At 39.9% G+C, this 26,531-nt stretch overlaps 2 protein-coding genes across 2 annotated transcripts in view; one reads left to right on the forward strand and one right to left on the reverse strand.

Annotated features, from left to right (window-relative positions):
• Positions 1-10,464, forward strand: part of LOC129180057 (zinc finger and SCAN domain-containing protein 12-like) — a 34,045-nt gene extending 23,581 nt beyond the window's left edge. Inside the window, exon 4 of the mRNA XM_054774087.1 lies at positions 10,448-10,464. The gene's annotated coding sequence lies outside the window, so the exon portion shown is untranslated. The remainder of the gene's footprint in view (positions 1-10,447) is intronic.
• LOC129180055 (oocyte zinc finger protein XlCOF22-like) lies at positions 7,968-26,019 on the reverse strand. Its single transcript, XM_054774082.1, has 3 exons — positions 25,712-26,019; positions 19,739-20,551; positions 7,968-12,341 (listed from the first exon to the last, which is right to left on the reverse strand). Exons 1-3 carry the CDS (start codon positions 25,827-25,829, stop codon positions 10,864-10,866), a joined length of 2,409 nt encoding a protein of 802 aa, XP_054630057.1. The 5' UTR covers positions 25,830-26,019; the 3' UTR covers positions 7,968-10,863.
• Positions 26,020-26,531: the final 512 nt, after the last annotated feature.

Genomic DNA, 26,531 nt, shown 5'->3' on the forward strand with positions numbered 1-26,531 from the left:
AAAGGTAGAAAAACATGTTATTTCTGATGAAACTGTTACAAAAGGTCCTTTTTGGTAGCTGGAGATTTGGGCGAAAGTGCCTCGACTGTCTTTACCAGGTGAAGCTCCACTCTGGCATTTCCAAAAAAAATAATAATACAATTGATGTCGGGGATGTCTGGCTTTTTTAAAAAGTAAAATTTTGCAATATTTTAGCCATCTTCCTCTTTGGTATATATACACAGTTCTAAGTGAAATACCTGCTTTTGTGGTCTTATTTCATTTGAATTTGTGCATTATTTGTGTGCAAGGAGTTACATTCTTCCTCATTTTTGTGACAAAATGTCTTAATAGATTTATCTAAAATGCACTTTGATACACGTAATTGCATGTCCAGTGTATCAAAATCAGGGATCTCTGATATCGGTTCGATATAGGCATAAAAATGTTGGTCAATATCGGTATCAGGATTTTTCCCTAAAATAAAAGCCGATGTAAAAATGCTTTTTACAGGCCTATGGGCTTCCGTATTTTCCAGCGTGGAAATGATGACCTAGACAACCGTGGGTGGTTAGTAGCAAGCTAGCTCGCTCCATCTATCAATTTTTTATGGCACTTATCCTCACAAGTAGGAATGTTACGATTCCCAGAAGTAAGCGACGGTTAAATCTGACACTGTGCGTGCGCGCTCCATTAGAGTCCGAGTCCGTGGGACGTCTGTGAAAAGGCTGTTTTTTCATATGTTATCAAGTGTATTTTCATTCCTATACATGTTTTTTAGGTAGATTACTTCTTCCTGTTCAATATTGTATCAAATTTACACTGAGTGTTGGACCACATTGACTCATACGACAGCAGGCATGAATGAACTTTAAGCCTTTCAAACTCATGGATCAGAGCTTCAGGACAAGATGAAAGGTATGTAGGATATAAATTCACTTAATATCTATCCGCAGATTCAATTTCATTTAAATCTGATTGTGTGAAATATGTTAATTTTGGCCCGGAATTACCAAAACGAATACAGCGTGCTCCTGCGCTAAGAGTGATTCAAGATTCAGGAATTTTAAGAGTTCAAGAGTTTGGGACTTCTTGTATGGATGTATGGATGGATGGATGGATGGATGGGTGGATGTATGTATGTACGGTATGTATGTATGTATGTATGTATGTATGTATAGTACTTTATTAATCCCACAGCAGGGAAATTCCTGTGAAATGTTTTTTCCACATTTACCGATAATTTGTTTACATCAAACCGCACTTTTATTTTTTTAAATTCTTGTTTAACCACATCCAACACCTTCCCAAGGTCTTGCCCACAATAAAATAGAGTAGTATCATCCGCAAACAAAATCCATTTGAGCAGTTTAGATGCACAAAGAAAATCATTCACATACAAAAACAACAATTTTGGTCCGAGGACCGATCTCTGAGGTACTCCACACCGAATATGATGCAATTTAGATTCTACCTCATCTATCTGCACAAACTGTTTTCTATTTTCTAAATAACTTGAAACCCATTCAAGTGCAACTCCTCTGATACCACATTTGCTCAGTTTTTTTAAGAAGCATGGTATGATCAATGGTATCAAAAGCCTTTTTAAGGTCAACAAAAACACTCACAAAAAACTGTTTCTTTTCTATTGCGGTAGATATTTCTTCCGTTAATTCCATAAGAGCCATAGATGTGGAGTGGTTGGTTCTAAATCCATACTGACTGTTACTGAAAATATTGCTTCTATCTATAAATTTGTCTAACCTAGTTACAAACAATTTCTCTAATATTCTGGAAAATTGTGGAAGCAAGGATACTGGTCTATAGTTGGAGAAAGCATGTTTATCTCCATTTTTATAAATTGGAATTACTTTGGCAATTTTCATTTTGTCAGGAAAAACTCCTGACAAAAAGGAAATATTACAAATATATGTAAATGGTTCAATAACCAATTCAATGATATTCTTTGCCAATATCATATCCATATCCATAAAGTCAGTGCATCCTTTACTTGCACAACTTTTTACAATATTCAGTATTTCTTCTTTTTCTACCTTACAAAGAAAAATGCTGTCCACATGATCCATTATTGTGTTTTTATTTACATTGCTTTTTATTGTAGGTATATTTGCTGCAAGACTCGGGCCCACATTAACAAAAAAGTCATTGAACTCATTTACTATTTAAATTTTTTCAAAAATGTCATCATTATTTTTCACAAAATAATTTGGAAGAGCCGATTTTCGTTTATCATTTTTTATTACACTATTTATTATTCCCCAAGTAGCCTTTGTACTATTTTCATTTTTTGTACTATATTTTCATATAGTAAATTACCATAGTATTCCTTTTTGTGTCTTCTAATTATCAGTACTAACTGATTTTTGTATTTCTTATACCTTTCTTCTGCTTCTTTCGACCTTGACTTTAAAAAACATCTAGATAAATAATTTTTTTTCTTGCAGGTATTTCGTAGTCCTTTAGTCATCCATGGCTTATCAATAGCAGTTTTCTTTACAATCCTCTTAAGTCCGCAATGTTTTTCATACAAATCAATCAATATCGTCATAAAAGAATCTATAAGCCATATTTACATCATGTACATACACTCCATCCCATTTCTGTTTTTTAAGCTTTGTTTCAGTGCCTCCAAAGCTTCTTTAGATCTGTTTCTGATATATTTTTTCTGTGGTAATGTCCTTTGTATTGTATTGATCATTTTTCTAAACTGTAAAAACAGGTAAATGATCAAAATTGATCCTTCCCCTTCCTGATCTTATGCCAGAGTTCCCTCTGGACTCTGCACAGCTCCTCCTTGTCCCCCGAGTTGAAGACCCTCTTCTTCTTATTCAGCAGGGCCTTAAATCTCAGAGGTCACCCAGGGTTTGTTGTTGGGAAAACACCGCACCAACTTGGAGGGCACAGTATTCTCCACACAGAAGTTGATATAGTCTGTGACGCAGTGTGTCATGCTGTCAACATCACTGCCATGGGGACTACAGAGCGCTTCCCAGTCTGTTGTCTGGAAGCAGCCAAGAAAAAATACTGTATATTTGTGCTCAGTGCTCATTTGCTCATTAAGTCAGGATGTGTGTGGCAGATGGGCGCCCTCTACAGGTGAGATACTGGCTCCTCCAAACTACACAGAGAGTCAATCAAACCAAACCGAGTAGTGAGGGTGGTCAGTTCATTGCTTGGCCTCAGCCCTCGGGTTAATTACAAAGTAATACAGTATATTACCACAGTAACTGCTCAAAATGTAATATACAGTGGAACCTCGTCTTTTTTTTAATTAAGATGACCACTGACATTGTGAAGGAAGGACGACAGCCATGAGCTCGGGTGGCACTTTATTAACACTCATCTTCGTCTGCCCATCACACGTTACAGTCGTCCAGAACTAAAAAACCAACACTTCACAGTCTTCACAATAAAAGCGCTGCGTGTCAAATGCTGTCTGACTGCACTGAACACAATAAGTGTCTCAGAACAGTAGAATAATAATAATTATAATGGCAGAAAATGACAAAAACATGCAGAAACTATGGGATTTCTAATAGTATATTATTTTTCCAATAATATAACAACCCTTTTATTTAACAGAACGTATTTCATCAACAGTGTAGCCAAAAAACACAGCTGGAAAAACAATGATAACCACTGAGTACAGAGAACAACACATCTCATCGATTTCTTTTATAATATATTTTTTGCATTGTAAAGTGACCTTGTGAACACCCTATATATTAAAAAAAAGTAACAACAGGGGGTCATATAGTAGAGATATTCACAAAAAATATATAATTAAGTAGTCTTTTTGTATAAAAACAAAGGATTCCAAACTTGCTAATTCGACTTGTGTCATCTTTCAATAAAATCATCACATGTCGCTTCCATTCAAAGACCTTCTAGCGCAATAGCAAGACTGCTACTTCACAACTACTTGCGTAGTTGGTTCCAAGGTTCAGGGAGTGAGGTTTACTAACACACACTCACACAGCCACAGGCTGGCATCCCCATTACATTTATTTTCTACTCCACTCAAGAGGGAGCAAACACAAAACCCAGCTCACTTGCTTACTAACATGGCGGGCTTTCTTCTCTGTTGCGTACTACGCTCAACTGCATGCACTTTCAGCAGACTACGCTGTCTTACACCAAGTGATACACACTTGGTGGTTCTTTGTTTGTTTGTAAATGTTTCAGATCATCAAGCAAATAAATGTAAATATTATAACACAACTATATTATAACACACAATAACATAACTGAACACAAAATGCAGTTTTTAAATTAAACTTATTATTAAGGGAGAAAAAAAATCCAGACCTCCATGGCCCCCAGTTAAAACATAACTGAGATGAATTAATCTTGAATCTTAATTGAGATCTATCAGTCTGGAAAAGGTTATAAAGCCATTTGTAAAACTTTGCGACTCCAGCTAACCACAGTGAGAGCCATTATCCACAAACGGTGAAAACATGGAACGAGGGATGTCTCAATCCACATTTTTTGTCTTCCAATTCAATACCGATCTTTTTTTTTGTTAAAAACATGAATTTGTGGAATTGAACATGGTCATGAAAATAGCTGTTCAAAGCATTAAAAATAATGCAACCAAAGTATTGCTGAATTTACTTTTTTATTACACAGTAGGGCTGGGCGATATGACCTCAAATCAATATCACGATAAATTAAATAAAGTTTAACTCAATAACAATAAATGCACGACCGCTCCTGATCAAAATTTGCATTTTGCACATTTGGATCTTAATGAGGTTTTAAGTAGAGCTACAATATGCAAAAGCAAGAAGGGGGAGTGAGACAAAAAACATTTGCAACTTGTAATTGAAACAAACAAAAAAAACCTGAATCAGGTTATCACCTGTTCAAAAGTTTAAGACCACAGGCTATAAAAGCCAAAATGTTCATTTTCTGTCAGGCATTCACTCTGTCATGCCCTCCTGATGGCTAAAGCTAAGAAAGCTAAGAGGTTTTTGAACGTGGTCGGATTGTGGAGCTGCATAAGCAAGGCCTGTCACAGCGTGCCATTGCTGCTGAGGTTGGGAGCAGTAAATCCAAGTTTTTTTGAAAGATCCTGAGCATTATGGAACAAAAAAGTCAAGTGGTAGACCCAAAAAAAATCACGCCTGCGCTGAGCCGGAGGATCCAATTGGCTGTCCATCAAGACACAGGGTGGTCTTCCACCCACATTAAGGCCTTACTGGTGCCGACTGCAGTGCAATTGTCACGTTAGGCTGTAAGCCAAGTGTTGGAACCCAAAATGCAGAAGGAACAAGCGCTGGGTGAAAAAATGTACGTTTATTACCGCAGGTAATAAATATACAAAAATACAACAAAAAATACAAAAACACACAACTAAGAAGCTCAGGGCTAAGGCCAAAAAGACTAACAAAAAACACTGCAAGGCAGGAAGAAAAGACACACACGGTAATTAAGGAAGCTGTAGCAAAAACGGCATACAGAGCAGGAAAAAACATGTAGTTAGGAATCTCAACGGTAGCAAGGCCAGGAGTAATAAGGACCAGTTGGGACCCAGGGAAGGAAGGTGCAGGAAGCAGGGTTGGCAAAGGAATAACTGGCAACTGGTTGTGGTCTGGCAGCTGCTGATAAAGGCCCAGGTAATTGGTCACAGGTGAATCCTATGAGTAATTTGGGGTATGGTATGCACTGCAACAGAAAACAGATAGGCGGCAGCAAAGCGACAACACTGAATCATGACAGCAATAAACATCAGACGGCATCTGCGGGAAAAGTGTTTAAAAAAACAAATTCAAAGACCTCGTCTCCTTCAATGCCACAAAAGTGCCCGTTTAGACTTTGCCAGGGAGCATCAAACATGGGACATTGAAAGGTGGGAAAAAGTTTTATTCTCTGATGAGAAAAAATTTAACCTTGACGGTCCAGATGGCTTCCAACGTTACTGGCATGACAAGGAGATCCCACCTGAGATGTTTTCTTGTGGGTCATCAGGTGGAGGGGCAGGGGGGTCCATCATGGTCTGGGGTGCTTTTTCATTCAGTGGAACACTGGAGCTTCAGGTGGTGCAGGGTCGTCAAACGGTGGCCGCTTACGTGCAGATGTTGCAGCGGGCATCCCCCATGACTGAGGGCCCTCGTCTGTGTGGTAACAGCTGGGTTTTTCAACAGGACAACGCTGCAGTTCACAATGCTCACTTGACCAAGGACTTCTTCAGGGAGAATAACATCACTCTTTTGGACCATCCTGCATGTTCCCCTCATTTAAATCCCATAGAGAACATTTTGGGATGGATGGCAAAGGAAGTTTATAAAAATGGCCATCAGTTCCAGACAGTTGATGCCTTTGGTGAAGCCATCTTCACCACTTGGAGCAATGTTCCCACTAGCCTCCTGGAAACACTCACATCAAGCATGCCCAAAGCCATCTTTGAAGTGATGAACAAGAACGGTGGAGCTACTCATTACTGAGTCCTACTGAGAACATTTTTTGTTCTGGTTTGGAGAGATTTTTGTTATTTTTTGAGCGATGGTCTTAAACTTTTGATCAGCTGATAAACAGCCTATTTCAGTTTAGTGGTTGTTTTCAAAAAAATACTTTTCCAAAATGCTTTTTGTCTCACTCCCCCTTCTTGCTTTTGCATATTGTAGCTCTACTTAAAACCTCATTAAGATACAAATGTGCAAAATGCAAATTCTAGCAATTTTTTAACTGGTCTTAAGATTTTGATCAGGAGTGTATCTTTGCCATCTGAAAATAATTGCAGGAAATGCAAATTAACTGCTTTTCGTTGATTTATTGACCAACTGACACACAATACTTTCAATTAAATATAATGCACGTAATGGGACGCACCTATTCCGCCTATAAAGCCTTCTAAAAAACTCCAAAAAGCGCCATCAACGCTCCATTTACATAAGGTGCTTTGGGTATTTATGACAGTTTTCATACTCACTTTGCATTTCGTGTTCTTTTGCTCAACATCGTCTTGTGGAACCCAAATTAAATCTCCTTGGGACTGCGTTCCACAAATATGAATGTATGGTACACACCCTGGCATGCTACATCCTGTACACACATGTACTAAGCTACACAACAGTCATACAACATGACTGGCAACACGTCTCATGCAATTACATTACTGATGGCCACTTATCACACTGCACAAGAAGAACACCGATGATATCAACCCAACCTACCACAACCATGTCAAGTCATATTTTCCAATAATAATAATAATAATAATAATAATAATACCATTTATAAATATCGTGACTTTCTCATGTTTACTGTATATTCAATTGCAGACATTCCATGGTCATGTTATTTGTTATGTGTTGGTGCCATGTTGGCTTTACAAACTGGACAGATCAGTCATCAAAATTATCATTTACACAATGAAAAGAGAAATTCACATGTTCTTGTAGCTATGTGACCATCTATTTGTGACATCAAATAAAGCATGGAATCCTTTAAAACTGCTACCAACAACAAACTAATCATGGTTTCCTATAGAGACGCTTTTATAATGTTTTTATTTTCGTGTTCTTTATTTGTGAATTGTCAATTTTGCATAATAGGCCATGATGTACATGTTTGTTTGTTTTTTTAAACGTTTTAAAAATCCATATATTTCAGGTGATTTATTTGTGTAGCATTCGGAGCGGCGTTACGATGAATACAAACAAAAAAAAGTATTTTTAGCGCTTGAGTGGGAAAGCACGACAGTACGTCACAGAGAGCAGTCATCTTTCTCGCAGTGCTCCAGTATCCAACTGATAACATAGCTAGTTAGCTACGTCAGCGAGTGCAGCTCGTACGGCTGAGATGTCATCGCGCGTCAACGCGAGTTGCCGATGTGAACCAAGAAAAGTTGTAGGAGGCTTGTGGATTTATGTACAGATGCGCCAAAATGTTACTCTAGTTTGATTCGCTTTGTATGAACTTATTTCAGGAGCAAAATGTGAATGAAAGGGTTGAAAAGGGTAGGCGCATCTGCTCCCTTTTTATTTTTTCTACTCGCGCTGTCTATTTCTATGCGCATATGCGAGTGAAATGCTAGTGCTAGCGCTAGTGCTAATGCTATTTCCCTTCTTGTTCAGGGTGGATGGGTGGAGTCACGTGACTACACACTGTACCTCGTCTAAAGGGGAATGAACACAGCATACCAGCACACAGTCAAAACAGACAAAAAAATACCTTTATTTTCCTTTTTATTAAAACACCAAATTCATTGACATGGGCAAAATGACGTTGGTTATCGTAGTAAATTTCGGTAAAGGTAAATTTTTGGTTTATCGCCCAGGCCTATTACACAGCATGACCAACAATATTGTTTGGCTTTGAAACAAAACCTCTGTAAATCAGGTCCGTAATCCAAAAAAAAGTCCATCCAATAAAAGATCAAATTGGAAAAAATGGTCATGCAAAATACTTTAAGGGTAGGACTAATCATTTGACATGGTTATAGATCAACTTGTGGTGTGATTTAGAATATATGACATTTTTTATACCAAACTCTCTTTAACACAATGGTAATTTATTGACGGTTCCTCGTATAAACAACCAGCAGTTAGAGCGGCACTTCCCACGCAAGCTCCTGGCACCATGACACAGCAGTCTGGGAACAGTGAGGGGGAACTACTGCTGCACCACGGTACACCGAAGACATGTCTGCATGGTGGTGTTACGATTTCTTCTTGGCGGGTGGCAAGAGTCGAGTGGCAACCAGCTTTGAGGCGCATTACTGCACCTACCATGTTGGAGTGTGGCCCTGAGTTACAAACGTTTTACGGCAAACGGATCGGCCCGATCTCTTGGCGGAAGCCAATTTGATTCCATCTTCAAAATACAGCGGATCGGCAGCCGATCCCAATGCTGAAGATCGGATCGGGACATCCCTACATTGAACAGTGGTAAACCATCCCAGGAGTGGCTGGCCAACCAAAATTACCCAAAGAGCGCAGCGACGATACTGGGCCAAAATGGCCTGCTTGCCAGAGTTCCAAGACAAAAACTACTGCTGAACATAAAGAATATTACTTCTCGTCTCAATTTTGCCAGAGAACATCTTTATGATCCCCAAGACCTTTGGGAAAATACTCTGTGGTCTGATGAGACAAAAGTTGAACTTTTTGGAAGGTGTGTGTCCCATTACATTTGGTGTAAAAGTAAGGCTGCATTTCAGAAAAAGATATTAAGAGTAAAATATGGTGGTGGTAGTGTGATGGTCTGGGGATGTTTTGCTGCTTCAGGACCTGGAAGTCTTGCTGTGATAAATGGAACCATGAATTCTGCTATCTACCAAAAAATCCTGAAGGAGAATGTCTGCCCATCTGTCCGTGACCTCAAGCTGAAACCAACTTGGGTTCTACAGCAGGACAATGACCCAAAACACACCAGCAAGTCCACCTCTGAATGGCTGAAGAAAAACAAAATGAAGACTTTGGAGTGGCCTAGTCCAAGTCCTGACCTGAATCCTATTGAGATGCTGTGGCATGACCTTAAAAAGGTGCTTCATGCTGGAAAACCCTCCACTGTGACTGAATTACAACAATTCTGCAAAGATGAGTCGGCCCAAATTCCTGTGCTGTAAGAGACTCATTACAAGTTATCACAAACACTTGATTGCTGTTGTTGCTGCTAAGGGGGGCCCAACCAGTTATTAGGTTTAGGGGGCAATCACTTTTTCACACAGGGCCAAGTAGGTTTGGATTTTTTTCTCCTTTAATAATAAAAAGTTTCATTTAAAAACTGCATTTTCTGTTCAGTTGTGTTGTCATTTGTGTTGTCATATTTACATTTGTTTGATGATCTGAAACATTTGAGTGTAACAAACATGCAACAACAAAAAATAAATAAATCAGTAAAAAGAAACACACATGCGCAGTATGTGTACATATTTTGGATTATCGAAGGATTCTGATAGGACAAAAATTGAAGACAATCAACATATTAAATGCAGGATTAAAAACAGTCTCTGCAAAAGGGGCTAACCCTTCCAATATAATGAGCCATCTCCATGACCACCATCCACAACTTTTAAGCGAGTGTAAGGTAAGTAAACTTGTCGTTGAATGCGTGGTTTGTCTGTGAAACGTTCCTATAGTTTGTCAATAAAAGTCACTTAAGCGTTTACGAACGTTACTAAAAAAAATAAGCCCACGTTATTGGTCGCTATACCGAGCGCAAAATGTGTTATTGTTTCTGTGAGTTTTCTGCTGTGACCGCTGCTACTTCATTATTGCCTACACTGCTACCAAATTCAGGCAGATGCATCGAGTGAGACGGAAAGGCTGACATAGAGCTCGTTAATTTTGAGAATAAAAACATTGCATGTTCAAAACAAATCACGGCGGAAACAAAATTTTTAGTTTTTACAGGAGTAACGTCAGTGTGTCTGTGACAATACTAATCATCATCATCATCATATAATAATAATAAAAATAGTTCTTCCCTTATTTTACAGAGTGGGCGTGCAGCAGGCTACACCTACCAGAGCTACATCATCATCACCTGCCAGGGAGAGTACATTGTGTTATTTTTGCGTTTTTTTGATGAAACTTTGTTAATAGACTTCAGTGTGTATCAGTGCTTTTTAAACATTTTGAACATGTTCGACAATACTGCGACCATTTCGGTCACAATAATCGTGATGTGAAATTTTCATATTGTTACGTCTCTAAGTGTACCCTGATGTGTGATTTCATGCTTGCAGGGGAATAGTGTGTCAGCATGTATAGTCAAATAATGCTTGCTAAAAAAGCTTTCAGCACAAACTAAGCGACTGAAGGGTTTTTCTCCTGTATGTTTTGTTGTGTGCGATAGATACCATGTGTGGCTTTTGAGACAATTATTTGTCAAACTGCAACAACTAAAAGGTTTTTATCCTGTGTGTGTCACCATGTGATGAATCAAACTGTTCTTGTTAGAGTAGTTACTACCGCAAACTGAGCAACCAAAGGGTTTCTCCCCTGTGTGCTTCCTCATGTGTGATACCATTTGTGACTTCTTAGAAAATCCTTTACCACAAACAGAACAACTAAAAGGTTTTACTTCATTGTGCGTCACCATGTGAAGTGCCAAATTATTCTTGTAAGCATAGTTCCGACCACAAACTGAGCAACGAAAGGGTTTTTCTCCTGTGTGCTTTCTCATGTGTAATAACATTTGTGACTTTTGAATGAATCCTTGACCACAAAAAGAACAACCAAAAGGTTTTTCCCCTGTGTGTTTCAGCATGTGTTGAGTCAAATAAGGCTTTCTCGAAAAGCTTTCAGTGCATACTGAGCAACTAAAAGGTTTTTCACCTGTGTGTGTCAATATGTGTCGACTCAAATTACGCTTACAAGAAAAGCTTTTGGCACAAACTGAGCAACTAAAGGGTTTTTCTCCTGTGTGCTTTGTCATGTGTAATACCATTTGTGACTTTTGATTGAATCCTTGACCACAAACAGAACAACCAAAAGGTTTTTCCACTGTGTGCGTCAGCATGTGTTGAGTCACATAACGCTTACAAGAAAAGCTTTTAGCACAAACTGAGCAACTAAAGGGTTTTTCTGCTGTGTGTTTTGTCATGTGTGATGCCATATATGATCTGAGAGAGAATCGTTTGTCACAAACTGCACAACTAAAAGGTTTTTCATCATTATGTGTACTTTGTGTGTGTCGAGTCAAAGTGGACTTTTGAGTAAAAGTCTTAGCACAAATTGAGCAAGTAAAACATTTTTTACTTGTCTTCTTTTTCGAGCATTCAGAGTGTTTGTTGTCAGTTTGAGTCCTCATATCACCTTCCCAGTCTGTATCACCGCTCAAAGGTTCTTGGGTGTCGTTCCTGTCTTCATCCTCAGGAGAGTGTGACGTTGTGTCGTCACTATCTGATAGCGGAGCTAAGAGGTTGTCTGCTTGTGATCCTCCACAGTGGTCTCCATCAGCTTCTGTTGTCATGTGTTGTGGTGAGCTGCTGCTTGGAAGCTCCACCTCTCTGTTCTCCTCACTTGGACTGTGATGAAGCAGTGAGGACTCAGGTGGTTTGTGTTCATGGTCTTCAGTCTTCACAGAAACAACAGTCAGTGGAAACTTGGTGAGATCAGCCTCCTCCGGCCCAAGAAGACACTCTTCATCCTGAGTGATCCAGACTTCCTCCTCTTCCTCTTTAACGTGGGGGGGCTGTGGCTCCCCCTCTTCTTCTTTCATGTGGGTTGGTTGCGGCTCCTCTTCTTCCTCCTTAATGTGGGTGCACTGTGATTCTACGTCTTCCTCTTTAACATGGGGAGGCTGTGGATCTTCCTGCTTCAAAGTGGAGCTCCACCCCTGCGCCTGAGGGAGACATTCTTCTTGATGACTAATTAGCTGCTGGATGTCTGCAGGACACAAACAACACAAACACACTTTAGCTCAGATACGATGGTTGAGATGTTTCTCCTGGAACTCGTTACACACTTTCTTATTTGACCTGTATGTGTGTGTGTTTTTTATGGACAATCATTTAGTGCATTGACATTTTAAAAAATCACTGTTTACATGACTTGGCTTGGACTGGGACAAGTGGAGCTGGAATAGCAAAATAAAATATTTGCTTCAATGGACATTCTTATACTATAAACCTAACAGGTAATTTCCAGGTAAGATGTGCCTTAAATATTGTGGACATCATACAGTCATGTGTGTGACGTCACATGTTAGGTTAGTTAGCTATGTGATGCTGCTGAATATTCCTGTATGCAGTAGCAGCAATAACAGTAACAACAAATTTCAATCAAACAAATATTAAATACAGTATTAAATACAGTCAAAGGTCAAATAAAATGAAATAGGAATGTAATTGATATAATAAATGAAATATGTATATAATGTGCAATACAGTTAAGAACTACTTCAGTATTTCCAAAAGTGCAACAGATTATAACGGAACAACTGAATATACAAAAAGAAATTAGGGCTGGGCGATATGGAAAAAAAAATCACAATATAGTATTCCCTCGTTTATCGCGGGGGATAGGTTCTCAAAATAGCCGGCAATAAGTGAAGCCAACTTCATTTTTTTTAACAATTATTGTATGTTTTAAGGCTGGAAACCCCCTCAAGTACACTTTACTCAGAGAGGCAATAACATTTTGTCACATTTCTCTCTTGATAAAAACTCTCAAAAACGTTCAAACCTTTCGTTTTAATTTTATTGATCAACCTACAGATTGAAAGCACGAAATGATTAAGTCCCTCACGTGCATTTCATTCCTGTGACCGTGCCTTTTTCGTCCTGGCGCTGTTCCACTGTACTATAGCGTTTTTATATCCTTGTTAAAACATATTGCTGCAGTCCTCCTCCTTCGAACCGAATATTAATTTACAAGCTAGCAAATAAGTTAGCTAGCGATGACACAGGAGACACGGCAGGACGGCACGAAGGAGATTGATTAACAATGGTCTACAGCCAATCAGGACGCAGGTCTTGGTCTAACAGTGGTGTAACAGTGTTGATATGCAAAAGGTGAACCGTAATAGAGTGAGGGAACATTGTACAGTATATGTTTTCCAGGGATGCACTCTTTTTTCTTCAAGGCCAATACTGATAACTTATTCATATCTTTTTTTTGTTAAAGCCAGCAACCTCACAGATGGGTCACTGACATGGTTTATCAACTTTGATTAAATACAGTCAAGCCTGTCTTAGCGGCCACCTGCCTATAGCGGCCACTGAAAAATCCCCCCCCCCAGCAAATTTACATGTTATAGACCCTGTGTATAGCAGTCACCTGTCTAACGCGGCCAGCGGACACCCATTTTGTTTCCCTTGGTCAATATCTGACCGCATATAGCGGCCAAAATGCCGACTCAAGCAGAAGCTTCATGCACGAAAAAATTTTGTTTTTTAAGCAATGGAGCTTGTTGCAGACAGTGACACCGTTTATTTCCTGGTGTGAGACAATGTGCACTGGTCAATACTGTAATGCCCCTTGTTGTGGGGAAGGAGAGATTCACGTCGCCGATCCACTTTAATCGCTTTAACAGCAGTTTGTTAACCTAGTAGTTCTTTACAACTTTTATCCGCAGTCCCACAGTGCCCTCTACTGGTCAACATGTAACAGTATAATTATATGTATCTGCAAACACAACAAGCTTCTAATCACAGACATGTTAATATGTGCGCGCACAAATTCAAAATGGCCGCCAACCTGTCTATAACGGCCACCTGCCTATAGCGACCACTTTTGCCGTTTCCCGCTATAGACAGGTTTGACTGTATGTTCTGTATTGTTTGTAATTATGTTCTACGTTGTTCATTTTTTGAAAGGGAATGGTAAATTCATAAAAAAAAAACAGACTATGAAACTGGCCAGTCAGATGCTGAGATGTCTGACGGTGATGACAAACGCCCCTTTTCAAAGACGGCAATTAGTCATGTTTCCCGCCATGTACTATCAATGAACTTTTTACGAATTTATCATCGGCTTTCAAAAACGGACAAGGTAGAACATAGGGGTGGGTGATATATCGATGTTTTTACAATATCAAAATTTCTTTCAAGCACAGTATCAAAAGAAACATATCGTTCATGTCGATATAGACTGGATTTGGCTGTTCTCTTGTATCTTAACACAGAGGTCTGTCTAACTCTGCTGTGTGTGTCAGCGCTCCTTAGCGCCCCCCTCCTTGCTTCATGCTAGATCTGGCGACATTCCAAACCCTCTTGCCGACATATTTTCACAAAAGCCACTAGCGACAAATCTAGCTACTTTTTCTGGCGTCAGTGGAGAGTTTTATATTTGGGACCATAACAGTGAAAGTGAAGACCCCGCTGCACACTGCATAGTGGAGATCCATGCATCCTCGGGGCGGGATGCTACCGAGGTGAATCTTGCGATGTTTTACAGAGTGGGATCTCAAACAAAAATGTTTCTTAATCTTCATTAAATGACTACTATTAGGGTTTGATGTGTTGAAGTTGACGTTTTTTGCAGAATCTTTGCACAACAATTTGGTGCAAATAGCACATGAAACATCTTCCTCCACATGATCGACTTCATGTTTGTTTACAGCAGTGCTTCTCAAATAGTGGGGCGGGCCCCCCACGGCCATTGTAATCTCATTTGTTAAGATTGTTGATATTGTTTTTAACCTGCCAGTTTTAAAGCATCTGAAATAAGAATTAGAAAACTAGAGATTAGTTAACATTTTTCTTAACATAAGAGGAAAATAACAAAGCAAATTCAATACGCTGAACGTCAAAATATATAAAAAACTATTTTCATTCAACAGTAAAACAATTGTTGAAAAATATCAAATAACCCAGTGAACGAGTTGACAGTTCTGAGTGCAGGGGCCCCTACTTTGACATTATACCACAAAGAGACTCCATAGATGGTCCACTAAGATGCCACCATCTATTAGACTTGGTGAGAAAAACGGGCTAAAGTTCCAATGAAACATCTTCAAGACGAGCCACTAGTATTATAAATGGAGAGTGTCTGAGACTGGGATTTACTCATTTACTCATTTTCGAGTAAAGGTATACATAAAACACGGCAGGTTTGTCTTCAGTTTGGTGGATTTATTCATAAAAGCCTGTGATCTTTATGCTTTTTTGTCTTTTGCTCTCCATCCACATGCCATATAAGAATAATCAGTTGTAACGTAATAGTGATATCAATACAGTGAACTGTCAGGGGGAGCGTGAAAGGGAGGAGTTACGATATTCATGCATACCTGCCAACATGTACTCAGCATGCAATTTGAGCTTTCAATACGCTTGTACAGGTAGGCTTCACTGTTATCCATTTTGTCGCATTTTGCTGGTTTCACTTTCGAGCTCAGTCTGTACAGTACTGATAACTAAATAAATATTATCAGTTTCTCAATAGTATTTCAAAATGGGGGGGCGCGAAAACATTTCGGTCCCCCAGTGTGGGGCATGACAGAAAATGATTGAGACTCACTGGCCCACAGCAAACAGAAACAGAAACAGAAACGCCCCTGAACATGACAGCAGATACAAAAGGCAAATGGTTAAAATTTGCTTTGGTAATTTTATTTTACTATATGAACTGTGACCCTTTTCTTTACACAAGCGCTTGTTTTGCTCTTCCAGCTTCGATTGCCTTCGTCAAGCTAACAATCATGGCGGTTCTTTGTTTAACTTGCTCAGCAAGGACGGCTAACTCCTCATCAACGCTCTTTTCATGGTTTAAGATAGCCTCCAAAAAGACGTTGTTGGAAACTCGCTCACCGTTATCTGCAGTTTGGGGCTTTTTCTCCGTTGATTTGCTGGGCGATGGTGGCGCTGATTCTCTTTGACTGGACGTCGCCATCTTAGCAGAGCAGTGGTTCGTCTTCTACCACGTCTTCACTTCAGATAGCAGTCCAATGCTACACACTCAACTTCCATTTCGTGGGCTTCACAAAGTATGAACTGTATAAACTGGTAACTTCGAAGCTTGTGTCAGACTTCTGAATCACACTGCTTCGAAATAGTGCTTACAAATATCACGTGACCGATTACGTTGGAAGCGTCCTACGTCACAATGCGTAGTGAGTGTTCGAAAAGATTGGTGGCTATCATTGGTTTGACAGATTATTTTGGCGCTAACTTGTGTATATAATAACCACCAAGCTAATTAACGACGTTGGCTTGTAATGAGAGCATTGGCGAATTTGTTTGTGGGTTTGTAATGGCGACCTGTGTTTGACTCCGTTTAGTAGTAGATTGCTTTGACTTCACTCTTCCTCCAGATGTCGCTAATGTTGCTTTTCACTGAAGCACCAAAGCTCCAAATCTGTTCCGGCGTAATTTGAAGGAAAGCCTCAAAGCTTCGTGAGACTTCACCCGCCCATCTCTATGAAATACGAATCTTTAAGGTTGTTGTTGCCCTCTTTTCTGTAAGTCTATATGACTTTTATCGTAAACCTTTTCTCGGAGCACCGGGAAGCCTCAGCCGCTCAGCCCGCCTTCTTCTTTTGGATTAATGGCGGGTTGCAGCCATGACTGTACACGTGCATACTGCCACCTACTGTATCGGAGTATTTAATAGTATGTATAAACTTTGTTAGTTACTTTACATCAACTAAAACAACCTAGATTCTATTATTACAGCTGTGTCCTTCAGATATTCTATAACTGCTATCTGTGTGTATCCTGTTGTTCCTAAATATCCTCAATACTTACCTTAATCGTAACCTTAATTTTCCATTATCTTGACTCACAGTTCCCTGGATTTCTTCATGTAACAACATACGATATATTCTCTGTAATTTTACATTCCATAAATTTACCCAACTGACATTTACCAGCCCCTCCCCAACTCCAGACAACTTTGCATCTTTATTATTTATCCAGATATTTTCAAAATGTGTATGTTCTTTTATATTGAAAGTATTAATAACTTTATTTAAAAAGAACTTGTTAAATTGGTTAATGAATGTAGAACATTCATATGCATCATCAGTGCGCACACAGATGGTTGTTTGAAGCTGTGACCATGACAAGACTTGCTCCAATTATCCTGGTACAATAAATAGTATGCAGTATGGTCAGACTTTTGAGAGAATGTCACATTAGTACTGACAAATAGATAAGTAAGCAGCATACATATCTTTTATCCCGGTTCCCTGCGCGTGCAGTGCTGAGATTGGAACATACCAAAATAATGCGCCAGGCAAAATGTGCATGACAGCCAGTGAATGTGTTTTTATGTGGACATACATTTCTGAAAATATCTGTGTTCATGTTTGCTCATTCCTGCTGGAAATGTCAACTTTCTGGGAAGCATTCTGACCAGAGGTCCGAGCCCATCCCTTTTATTTAACAGAACCTATTTCATCCCAAAAAACACAAATTATGAACATTGATCACCATTGAGCACATAGAACAAATCAGATTTCTTTAAATTGTAAAGTGACCTTGTGAACACCTCATATATATATATATATTAAAAGTAACAGGAAGTCATACAGTAGAGATATTGGCAAAGAAACATCATAAAATAGTCTCTTTGTCCCACCCAAAAACGAACCCCAAACTCGCTAACTCCACTGGTGTCATCTTTCAATAAAATCATCACGTCACTTCCAATTAAATATCTTATAGCGCAATGTGCAAGACTGCTCACTCAACGACTACTTCCGTAGTCCACCATGGTTCCAAGGTTCAGGGAGTGAGGTTTACTAACGCACACTCACACAGCCACATAGGTTGGCATCCGCTACATTTATTTTGCACTCCACTCAGAGGAAGCAAACACAATGCACGATGCCATGTGCTTAGCCCTGCCCAGGTAGCTTGCTTACTAACATGGCAGGCTTTCTGCTCCATTACATACTGCATGCACTTTCGGCTGAGTCAGCAGTCTTGCATTTACCCTCTAAAAATCCTTTCTAACCATTTGCAATCATCTACTAAGTGATACGTGTTTCATTTTGACATCACTATTTATCAACTATTTATCAACACTTCCAAACAGCTACTTTTGTTTTCCAAAAATATTACTCAATTATTACGTTTGTGTGTGTTTAATCATGTGCGATACCATATGTGACTTTCGAGAGAATCGTTTGTCACAAACTGTACAGCTAAAATGTTTTTCTCTTGTGTGTGTCAACATGTGTCGACTTAAAGAATAGCTAAGAGAAAAGCTTTCACCACAAACTGAGCAACCAAAGGGTTTTTCTCCTGTGTGCTTTCTCATGTGTAATAACATTAGTGACTTTTTAGGAAATCCTTGACCACAAACAGAACAACTAAAAGGTTTTTCTTCTTTGTGCATCACCATGTGATACCTCAAACTACCATTAGAAGAATAGCTCCTACCACAAATTGAGCAACTAAAGGGTTTTTCTCCTGTATGCTTTCTCATGTGCATGTCTATGTGTGCCTTTTGAGTGAATACTTGACCACACACAGAACAACCAAAAGGTTTCTTCCCCGAGTGTGTCAGCATGTGTCGAGTTAAACATCGGTTATAAGAAAAGCTTTTGGCACAAATTGAGCAACCAAAGGGTTTTTCTCCTGTATGCTTTCTCACATGTGATACCATTTGTGACTTTTTAGAAAATCCTTGACCACATACAGAACAAATGAAAGGTTTTTGTTCTTTGTGTGTCTCCATGTGATGAGTCAAACTATACTTGTAATAATAGTTCTTACCACAAATTGAGCAACTATAATGTTTTTCTCCTGTGTGCTTTCTCATGTGTAATACCATTTGTGACTTTCGAACCAATACTTGACCACAAACAGAGCAACTAAGAGTTTTTTCTTCTTTGTGCGTCTCCATGTGATGAGTCAAACTATTCTTGTAATAATAGCTCCTACCACAAATTGAGCAACTATAGTGTTTTTCTCCTGTGTGCTTTCTCATGTGTAATACCATTTGTGACTTTTCAACAAATACTTGACCACAAACAGAACAACTAAAAGGTTTTTCCCCTGTGTGTTTCAGCATGTGTCTCGTCAAACAAGGCTTTCTAGAAAAGCTTTTACAGCAAACAGAGCAACTAAAAGGTGTTTCCCCTGTGTGGTTCAGCATGTGTCGAGTCAAACAAGGCTTTCTAGAAAAGCTTTTAGCACAAACTGAGCAACTAAAGGGTTTTTCACCTGTGTGTCTTGTCATGTGTGATAACATATCTAACTTTCGAAAGAATCGCCGGTCACAAACTTCACAACTAAAAGGTTTTTCACCTTTGTGTATGTTTCGTGTGTGTCGAGTCAAAGTGGACTTTTGGGTAAATGTCTTAGCACAAATTGGGCAAGTAAAACATGTTTTACCTGTCTTCTTTTTAGAACACTGAGAGTGCTTGTTGTTAGTGTGAGTCTTCATATCACCTTCCCAGTCTGTATCGCTGCGTAAATGTTTTTGGGTGTTGTCCCTGTCTTCATCTTCAGGAGAGTGTGACGTTGTGTCGTCACTATCTGATAGTGGAGCTAAGAGGTTGTCTGCTTGTGATCCTCCACAGTGGTCTCCATCAGCTTCTGTTGTTGTGTGTCCTGGTGAGCTGCTGCTTGAAGGCCCCACCTCTCTGTTCGCTTCACCTTGGTGAAGACCACTGTGATGAAGCTGTGAGGACTCAAGTGGTTTGTCTTCAGTCTTCACAGAGACACTAGTCAGTGGCAACTTGGTGAGCTCAGTCTCCTTCAGCCCTAGATGACACTCTCTCTTCTGAGTGGTCCAGAGTTCCTCTTCTTCCTTTTTAACTTGGGGGGGCTGTGGATCTTCCTGCTTCAAAGTGGAGTTCCCGCCCTGTGGCTGAGGGGGACATTGTCCTTGACGACCAATCAGCTGCTGGACCTCTGAAGGACACAACCAACGTAAGGACTTAGGTGGTTTGTCTTCTTGGTCGTCAGTCTTCACAGAGACAACAGTCAGTGGCAACTTGATGAGATCATCCTCCTTCGGCCTTAGAAGACACTCTTCCTCTTGAGTGATCCAGAGTTCCTCCTCTTCCTCTTTAATGTGGGTGCACTGTGGCTCTTCCTCTTCCTCTTTAACATGGGGGGGCTGTGGATCCTCCTGGTTCAAAGTGGAGCTCCGCTCCTGTGGCTGAGTGGGATGTTCTTGATGACCACTCACCTGCTGGACATCTGAAGGACATAAACAACACAAACACATTTTAGCTCAGATACGATGCTTGAGATGTTTCTCCTGGAACTCGTTACACACTTTCTTCTTTGTACTGCATGTGTGTGCAGTGTTTAATGGACACTCAATTAGTGCCCTCACGTACAAATTAATCACTGTTTACATGACTTGGACTCGGACAAGTGGAGCTGGAATAATAAAATAAAACATTTGTTTCAATGTTCAGGTAAGTTGTGCCTTAAATCTTGTGGACATCAAACAGTCATATGTGTTTAACTAACCTAACATGTTAGGTTAGTTAAAAATGTGATGCTGCTGAATATTCTTGTATGCAGTAGCAGCAATAACAGTAACAAAACATCACATCAAACAAATCATTATTACATACATACAGTCAAAGGTCAAATAAAATAAAATAGGAATGTTAGTTTTGTTTTAGTTTAGTTTAGCTTACTGTGGTTTTATTTGAACATGCATGAAGGTTCCAATAGAATACATCTCATGAATCATCCTTTCACAGTTCCACATGTCCAAAAGGAGTAGGAAGAAGCAAAGCTTATTTAATCCTACCCCCCATCCATTCTACATGTAGTACAGCACCTGTTGTTCACTTCCTGCTTTCCATCTCATATTTTTGAAATAATAATCAGTGAAATAATAAATCATAAAAAATGAAAAACAAGCATGACAGAACAATCATTGTGATGATCAAGACTCTTCTGCCTTGTATTTAGCAAACATCAACTGCTTGTATTGTTTTTTGAATTTGCTCATCTCTGTACTTTGTTTGAGTTCCTTACTCAATCCATTCTGTAATTTAATTCCACATACAGAAATGCTGTGGGTTTTCAGCGTAGTTCTCGCATATAAATGTTTTAAGTTTAATATCCCCAAAGATCATATTTCTCCTCTCTGATAGAGAAATACTGTATGAGGTTTTTGGGTAACTTTCTTGTTAACTTTATTCCATCACTGTTTGGTACGGTAACTGTACAACACGTGATAGGAAGGCACTCCAGCGAGTGATCAAGACCTCATTGTTGGGGCAGCCCTCCCCTCACTGCAAGATATTTATAAAACCAGAGTCCTACGAAGAACACACAACCTCATCAAGGACAGCACACATCCACAACACTCATTATTCACACTCCTACCGTCAGGCAGACGCTACAGGAGTTTGAAGTCCAGGACCACAAGGCTGGCAAACAGCTTTTACCCACAGGCCATCAGGCTCCTCAACGAAGCACTCACACACACCGCACGTAACACACACACACTCATAACACTATTTATTTATTTGTATTAATGTCTCTTCTGTTCTTGTTTCTTAATTTATTGGTATTAATGTTTCTTATGTTCTTATTCATTTTCTTGTGTTTTCTTTCTTTTTTGGGGAGAATGAACAGAACAAGAATTTCATTGCATAGTATAACTGCCTGTTTTACTGTGCATATGACAGTAAAACTCTTGAATCTTATTTTAGCAGTTTGAAAATGTACTAAATCAGCCAATTTTAACATCTGTGATTTTAAAAATAAAGGGTTTGTATGTTCTCTATGCTTGGCATTATGAATGATCCTCACCCATCTTTTTTGCAGTACATTGAGTGAGTGAAGATTGCTTTTAGAATTATTGCCCCATATCTCCACACAATAATTTAGATTTGGTAATACCAAAGAACAGTAAAGAGTGTGCAATGATTTTTGATCAAGAACATATTTTGCTTTATTCAATATTGAAGTATTTCTCGCCACCTTTTGTTGTATATATTTAATATGAGATTTATATGATATATGATAAGTTACTGATATATGTTTAACGGTTCTACACTCTCATTGATAACTCTTTTAATTGTTACCATTTCAATTCCATTACAATCAGTTGATGTTTTTGCCTTAAAAGTTTTGACAATGTCAATGATTTCCTTTTTAATTACAACAGTGAGAAACATAGAATTGAGATTCCTATCATTCCATTCATCCATTGTCCAGAGTTTTGGAATTTCTTCTTCAATGTTATTGTAAAAGTGATATAATAAATGAGCGTGCAGTACAGTTCAGAAATTGTAGCGTATTTACAAAAGCACAACAGTTTTTAACAGAACAACTGAATATACAAACAAAATACACTTTCAATTAGGGCTGAGTAACATGGAAAAAAACAGATCATGATATGTTTTTTCTAGGGATGTACATTAATTTTCAAGGCCAGTATGGATAACTTATTCATATCGTTTTTTTTGTTGTTTTTTTAAAGCCAGTACCTTTGACGATATGAACGTGAAAGGGTCATCCAGCGCCATCATTTCCATGATGAAATCACAGATCGCTGGAGCCCTGGGTCCTGTATGGGAAACTTTATGCACTATTCAAACGCCGCGGTGATAGGAACAAGCACCTTCTTGGCTGGCTTTGGGGCAGCACAGCCGTCTTCGGAGGCTTTCAGAACACGTTCTTAGCAACGCTGAAACCGTGAAGAAGTCCCTCACGGTCGACACCATGTTTGATTACATGAGTGCTCAGTTGTTTACATGTGCACTCCGCACAGAGCAAACATGAAACCTCACCTTTGTGCATTCAGACACAGCATTTCAAGGACGAGATGAAAGGAAGCAAGGGGAGCATGGGCGTCTGTCTGTGAGAAAGTCACACCCAAAAGTTTCTGCCTCACAACACAACTATGGTGCATTCACTGATGCCGAACAAAGTGGGGCAGCACAATACCCCAACACGACATTATTAGTGAACAACGAAGAAAGACAGATAATCAAAGCTAACCCAGCAAGTTGACTCTTCATATGTATTAAAAGTGAAAATGAAGATGACTAAAGTCCTTGCCTGATCCCACAAGCATGTGTGGAGTTTGCACACCTGAACTAAGTTAGACATGGTGGTGCGCTGTGTTTCCCCAGCATGCATTCAGAAAGGAACAACAACACAGATCACAGTTGGAATGTATGCTGTCACTTTAAGAGGACGTGTGCGAAAGGTATTGTGTGGTGAGTAGAAATGATTACGGGAAGTCGTCTCTTATGTCACATATGGTCACGGACATTAAATGGGATCAAAAGAAGCTTGCATCTTCTTGCGCTGTGGAACACACACTTCGAGTGCATAAATGGCCCCAGCAACAAAGTGTGTGTGTGTGTGTGTGTGGGCGGGGGGGGGGGGGGGGGGGGGGGGGGGGGGGGGGGTAAGTCACCATTGATGCACTACACTGCTGATGGGGATGTCATCCAACTTCATGTAAAAAAAAATCCAAACTATCCCTTTAACACGCCTTGCTATTGGCGGGTGGCATCTCCCGACATCCATGGACGCACGGAGGCTGCTCACATAGCGTATCCGACATTAATGCGCCTTGCCCGGCTCTTCCCGCTGTACAATCTGGTTCTCCCAGTCACGATAGCCGTAGGAAGCCAGCACACCCATCTTGCAATCGAAGTGAGTGTGCTCGCACGATGTCCACACTCGGTACGTCCCCGGTGAGTGAAACGTACGACAGCCTTACATGAAGCACACCTAGCACGCACGAGTCGCACGCCGCACTTACGATCTAAAAGCTACAGTACCAATAGAGTGCGAGCCGCAAGCATGTGGGTGTCACGAATCACTTGCTCCATAAGTACAACACACTTGCAACCCCTCTGATACTCTGATACTGGCTTGTTAGCATCTATTGTTCTGGCTCGGCCCTGCCTTCACCTCATTTGCAAGACTAAGATGCTAACAAGCCAGTATCAGAGTCGTTCATACCCAATTCAGGGAGCGACACTTCCCTTTTATCGTAGGTGTGAATAACAGGATAGGATTATACCACTGCTCCGCCCAGGCTTAGTGTAACGAACCAATAGGAGGAGGGTGTTGGCACACCAATTCCGCCCACTCTTACTGTATTTAAGGCCTAAGCTACCAGCACTTATTAGTTTGCTGACGAAGCTCTTCGGATGAGGAGCGAAACGTCCGACACCTTCTACACAGAAGTACAGATGACGTCTCAAGAAGCCTTTTCCTCGATGGACAACTCCTGTACGACTGAGAGCCTACACAGATACATAGTGGAGACAACACAAGGTGACCGCTACAGGAGGAACAGGCCCCATCTGCTAGCCACGCCCAACCACCTCACACCAGACGGAAGGGATCCTGAGGGGACCACTCCAGCAGTAAACGTAGACACTGAGTCGACCAAAGAAACAAAGTTACCAGTTTCTACCACACATGAGACCCCACCACATGGCTGTAAGGTCACTCGTTCTGGCAGAGTGAGCAAGCCAGTAGTTAAACAAGTATGAAATGTTCAACATGTTAATGCGGTGCAGATGCTCATGTTTGCAAGATATGTTATATGCACATATGCTTTATTTGCAATGTCATGTATGTAATGTTATTTGAGTGTGGGTGGAATAGCGTTTATCTTGTTATTACGGCTCAATCCGGGGAAGAAGATGAAAGTTGCTGAGGTTAGTTCATTTTTTTTTTTTCTGAGGTTAGTTCAAGAGACCTTCAGTATTGCTGACTAACTTATTTGGATTGTGAAAAGTTGAAAAAAAATGTTAATATCGATGTCTTAAAAGTGATTGGAAAGTATATGCTGGTTATACGTATTGTATGTTGTCTTTAATGTATGCTGTCGCTTTAAGAGATGTGTGCGAAAGGTATTGTGGGAACTGTAGTGTGTGTTCAGTAAAAATGATTGCGTGCTACCACGTTAAGTAGTCTGCTCTGTTCTTTATGTCCCGTATGGTCACGGACATTACAACAGTATGACAAAGCATATAATGGATGTAATAAACACACGAGATAGCTACAGATAAAAATTTTAATATTTTCACTCTCCTGCCTTGGGGCCCCCTGTTGGGTTGGGAGCCCTAAGCAGTCGCCAACTTAACCTATAGCAAGGAACGGCCCTGAACATAACAGCAAATAGCAAAAGGCAAATGTAACTTTCTTTTACCATATGAGCTGTGACCTTCGTCTTTACACAAGGACTGTTTTGCTTTTCCAGTTTCTTCATTTGTCTTTCACATGAACGCCGCTGCCTTCGTCAAGCTAACAATTATGGCGGCTCTTTTTTAACTTTCTCAGCTAACTTATAAACTCTCCTTTCAGGGTTTCAGATAGCCTCCAAAAAGACGTCGTAGGAAACCTGAATTCGCTCACCGTTGTCTGCAGTTTGGGGCTTTTTCTCCGTCGATGATTTGCTGGGAGTTGGTGGCGCTGATTCTCTTCCACCTTCTCTTTGACTGGACGTCGCCATCTTAGCATAGCAGTGGTTCATCACGTCTTCAATCTTCACTTCAGATTGCACTCCAATGCGCCACACTTGACTTCCGTTTCGTGGAATTCACAAAAGACTAATCCTTGAGGTAGCTGTTGCCCTCTTTGCTGTTTATCTATATATATATATTTTTTAAATCGTAAACCTGGTCCGGAGCACCAGAAAGCCTCCGCCGCTCATTCAGCTTCTTCTTCTTCTTCTTCTTCTTCTTCTTTTGGTTTAATGGCGGGTTGCAAACATTACTTCAAAGGTGCATGCCGTCACCTACTGTACCAGAGTATGCAACATGGGCCATGTATCTTATTTTATATTAATTCGGATAATGAGAGGAAAATAATAATACTAACACTAATAATAATTTTAATAATAACACTGTAATAAAGTATTCTAAAAATTATCTATATTCTATTATACAGTCCTGTCCTTCAAATACACTACCACCGCCCTCTGTGCATCTCTAACCCCTTCCCCAACTGTTCCTAAAATACCCTCAATGCTCCATTCCTTTCCTATCTTCACTATCCTTTTCCTTAACTTTACACGTTCTTCCCTATATTTCTTACAGTCTAGTAATATGTGTTCTACGTTCTCTATATTTTTACACTCCATACATACTTCCCATTTGCATTTACCTACCAAAAACATTGTGTAATTTAACCCGGTGTGATTGAGCCTCATCCTAGGTAACACCGTTTCCTCTTT

This window comes from Dunckerocampus dactyliophorus, chromosome 4 (genome assembly GCF_027744805.1).
Source record: "Dunckerocampus dactyliophorus isolate RoL2022-P2 chromosome 4, RoL_Ddac_1.1, whole genome shotgun sequence".
Classification (NCBI taxonomy): Eukaryota; Metazoa; Chordata; class Actinopteri; order Syngnathiformes; family Syngnathidae; genus Dunckerocampus; species Dunckerocampus dactyliophorus.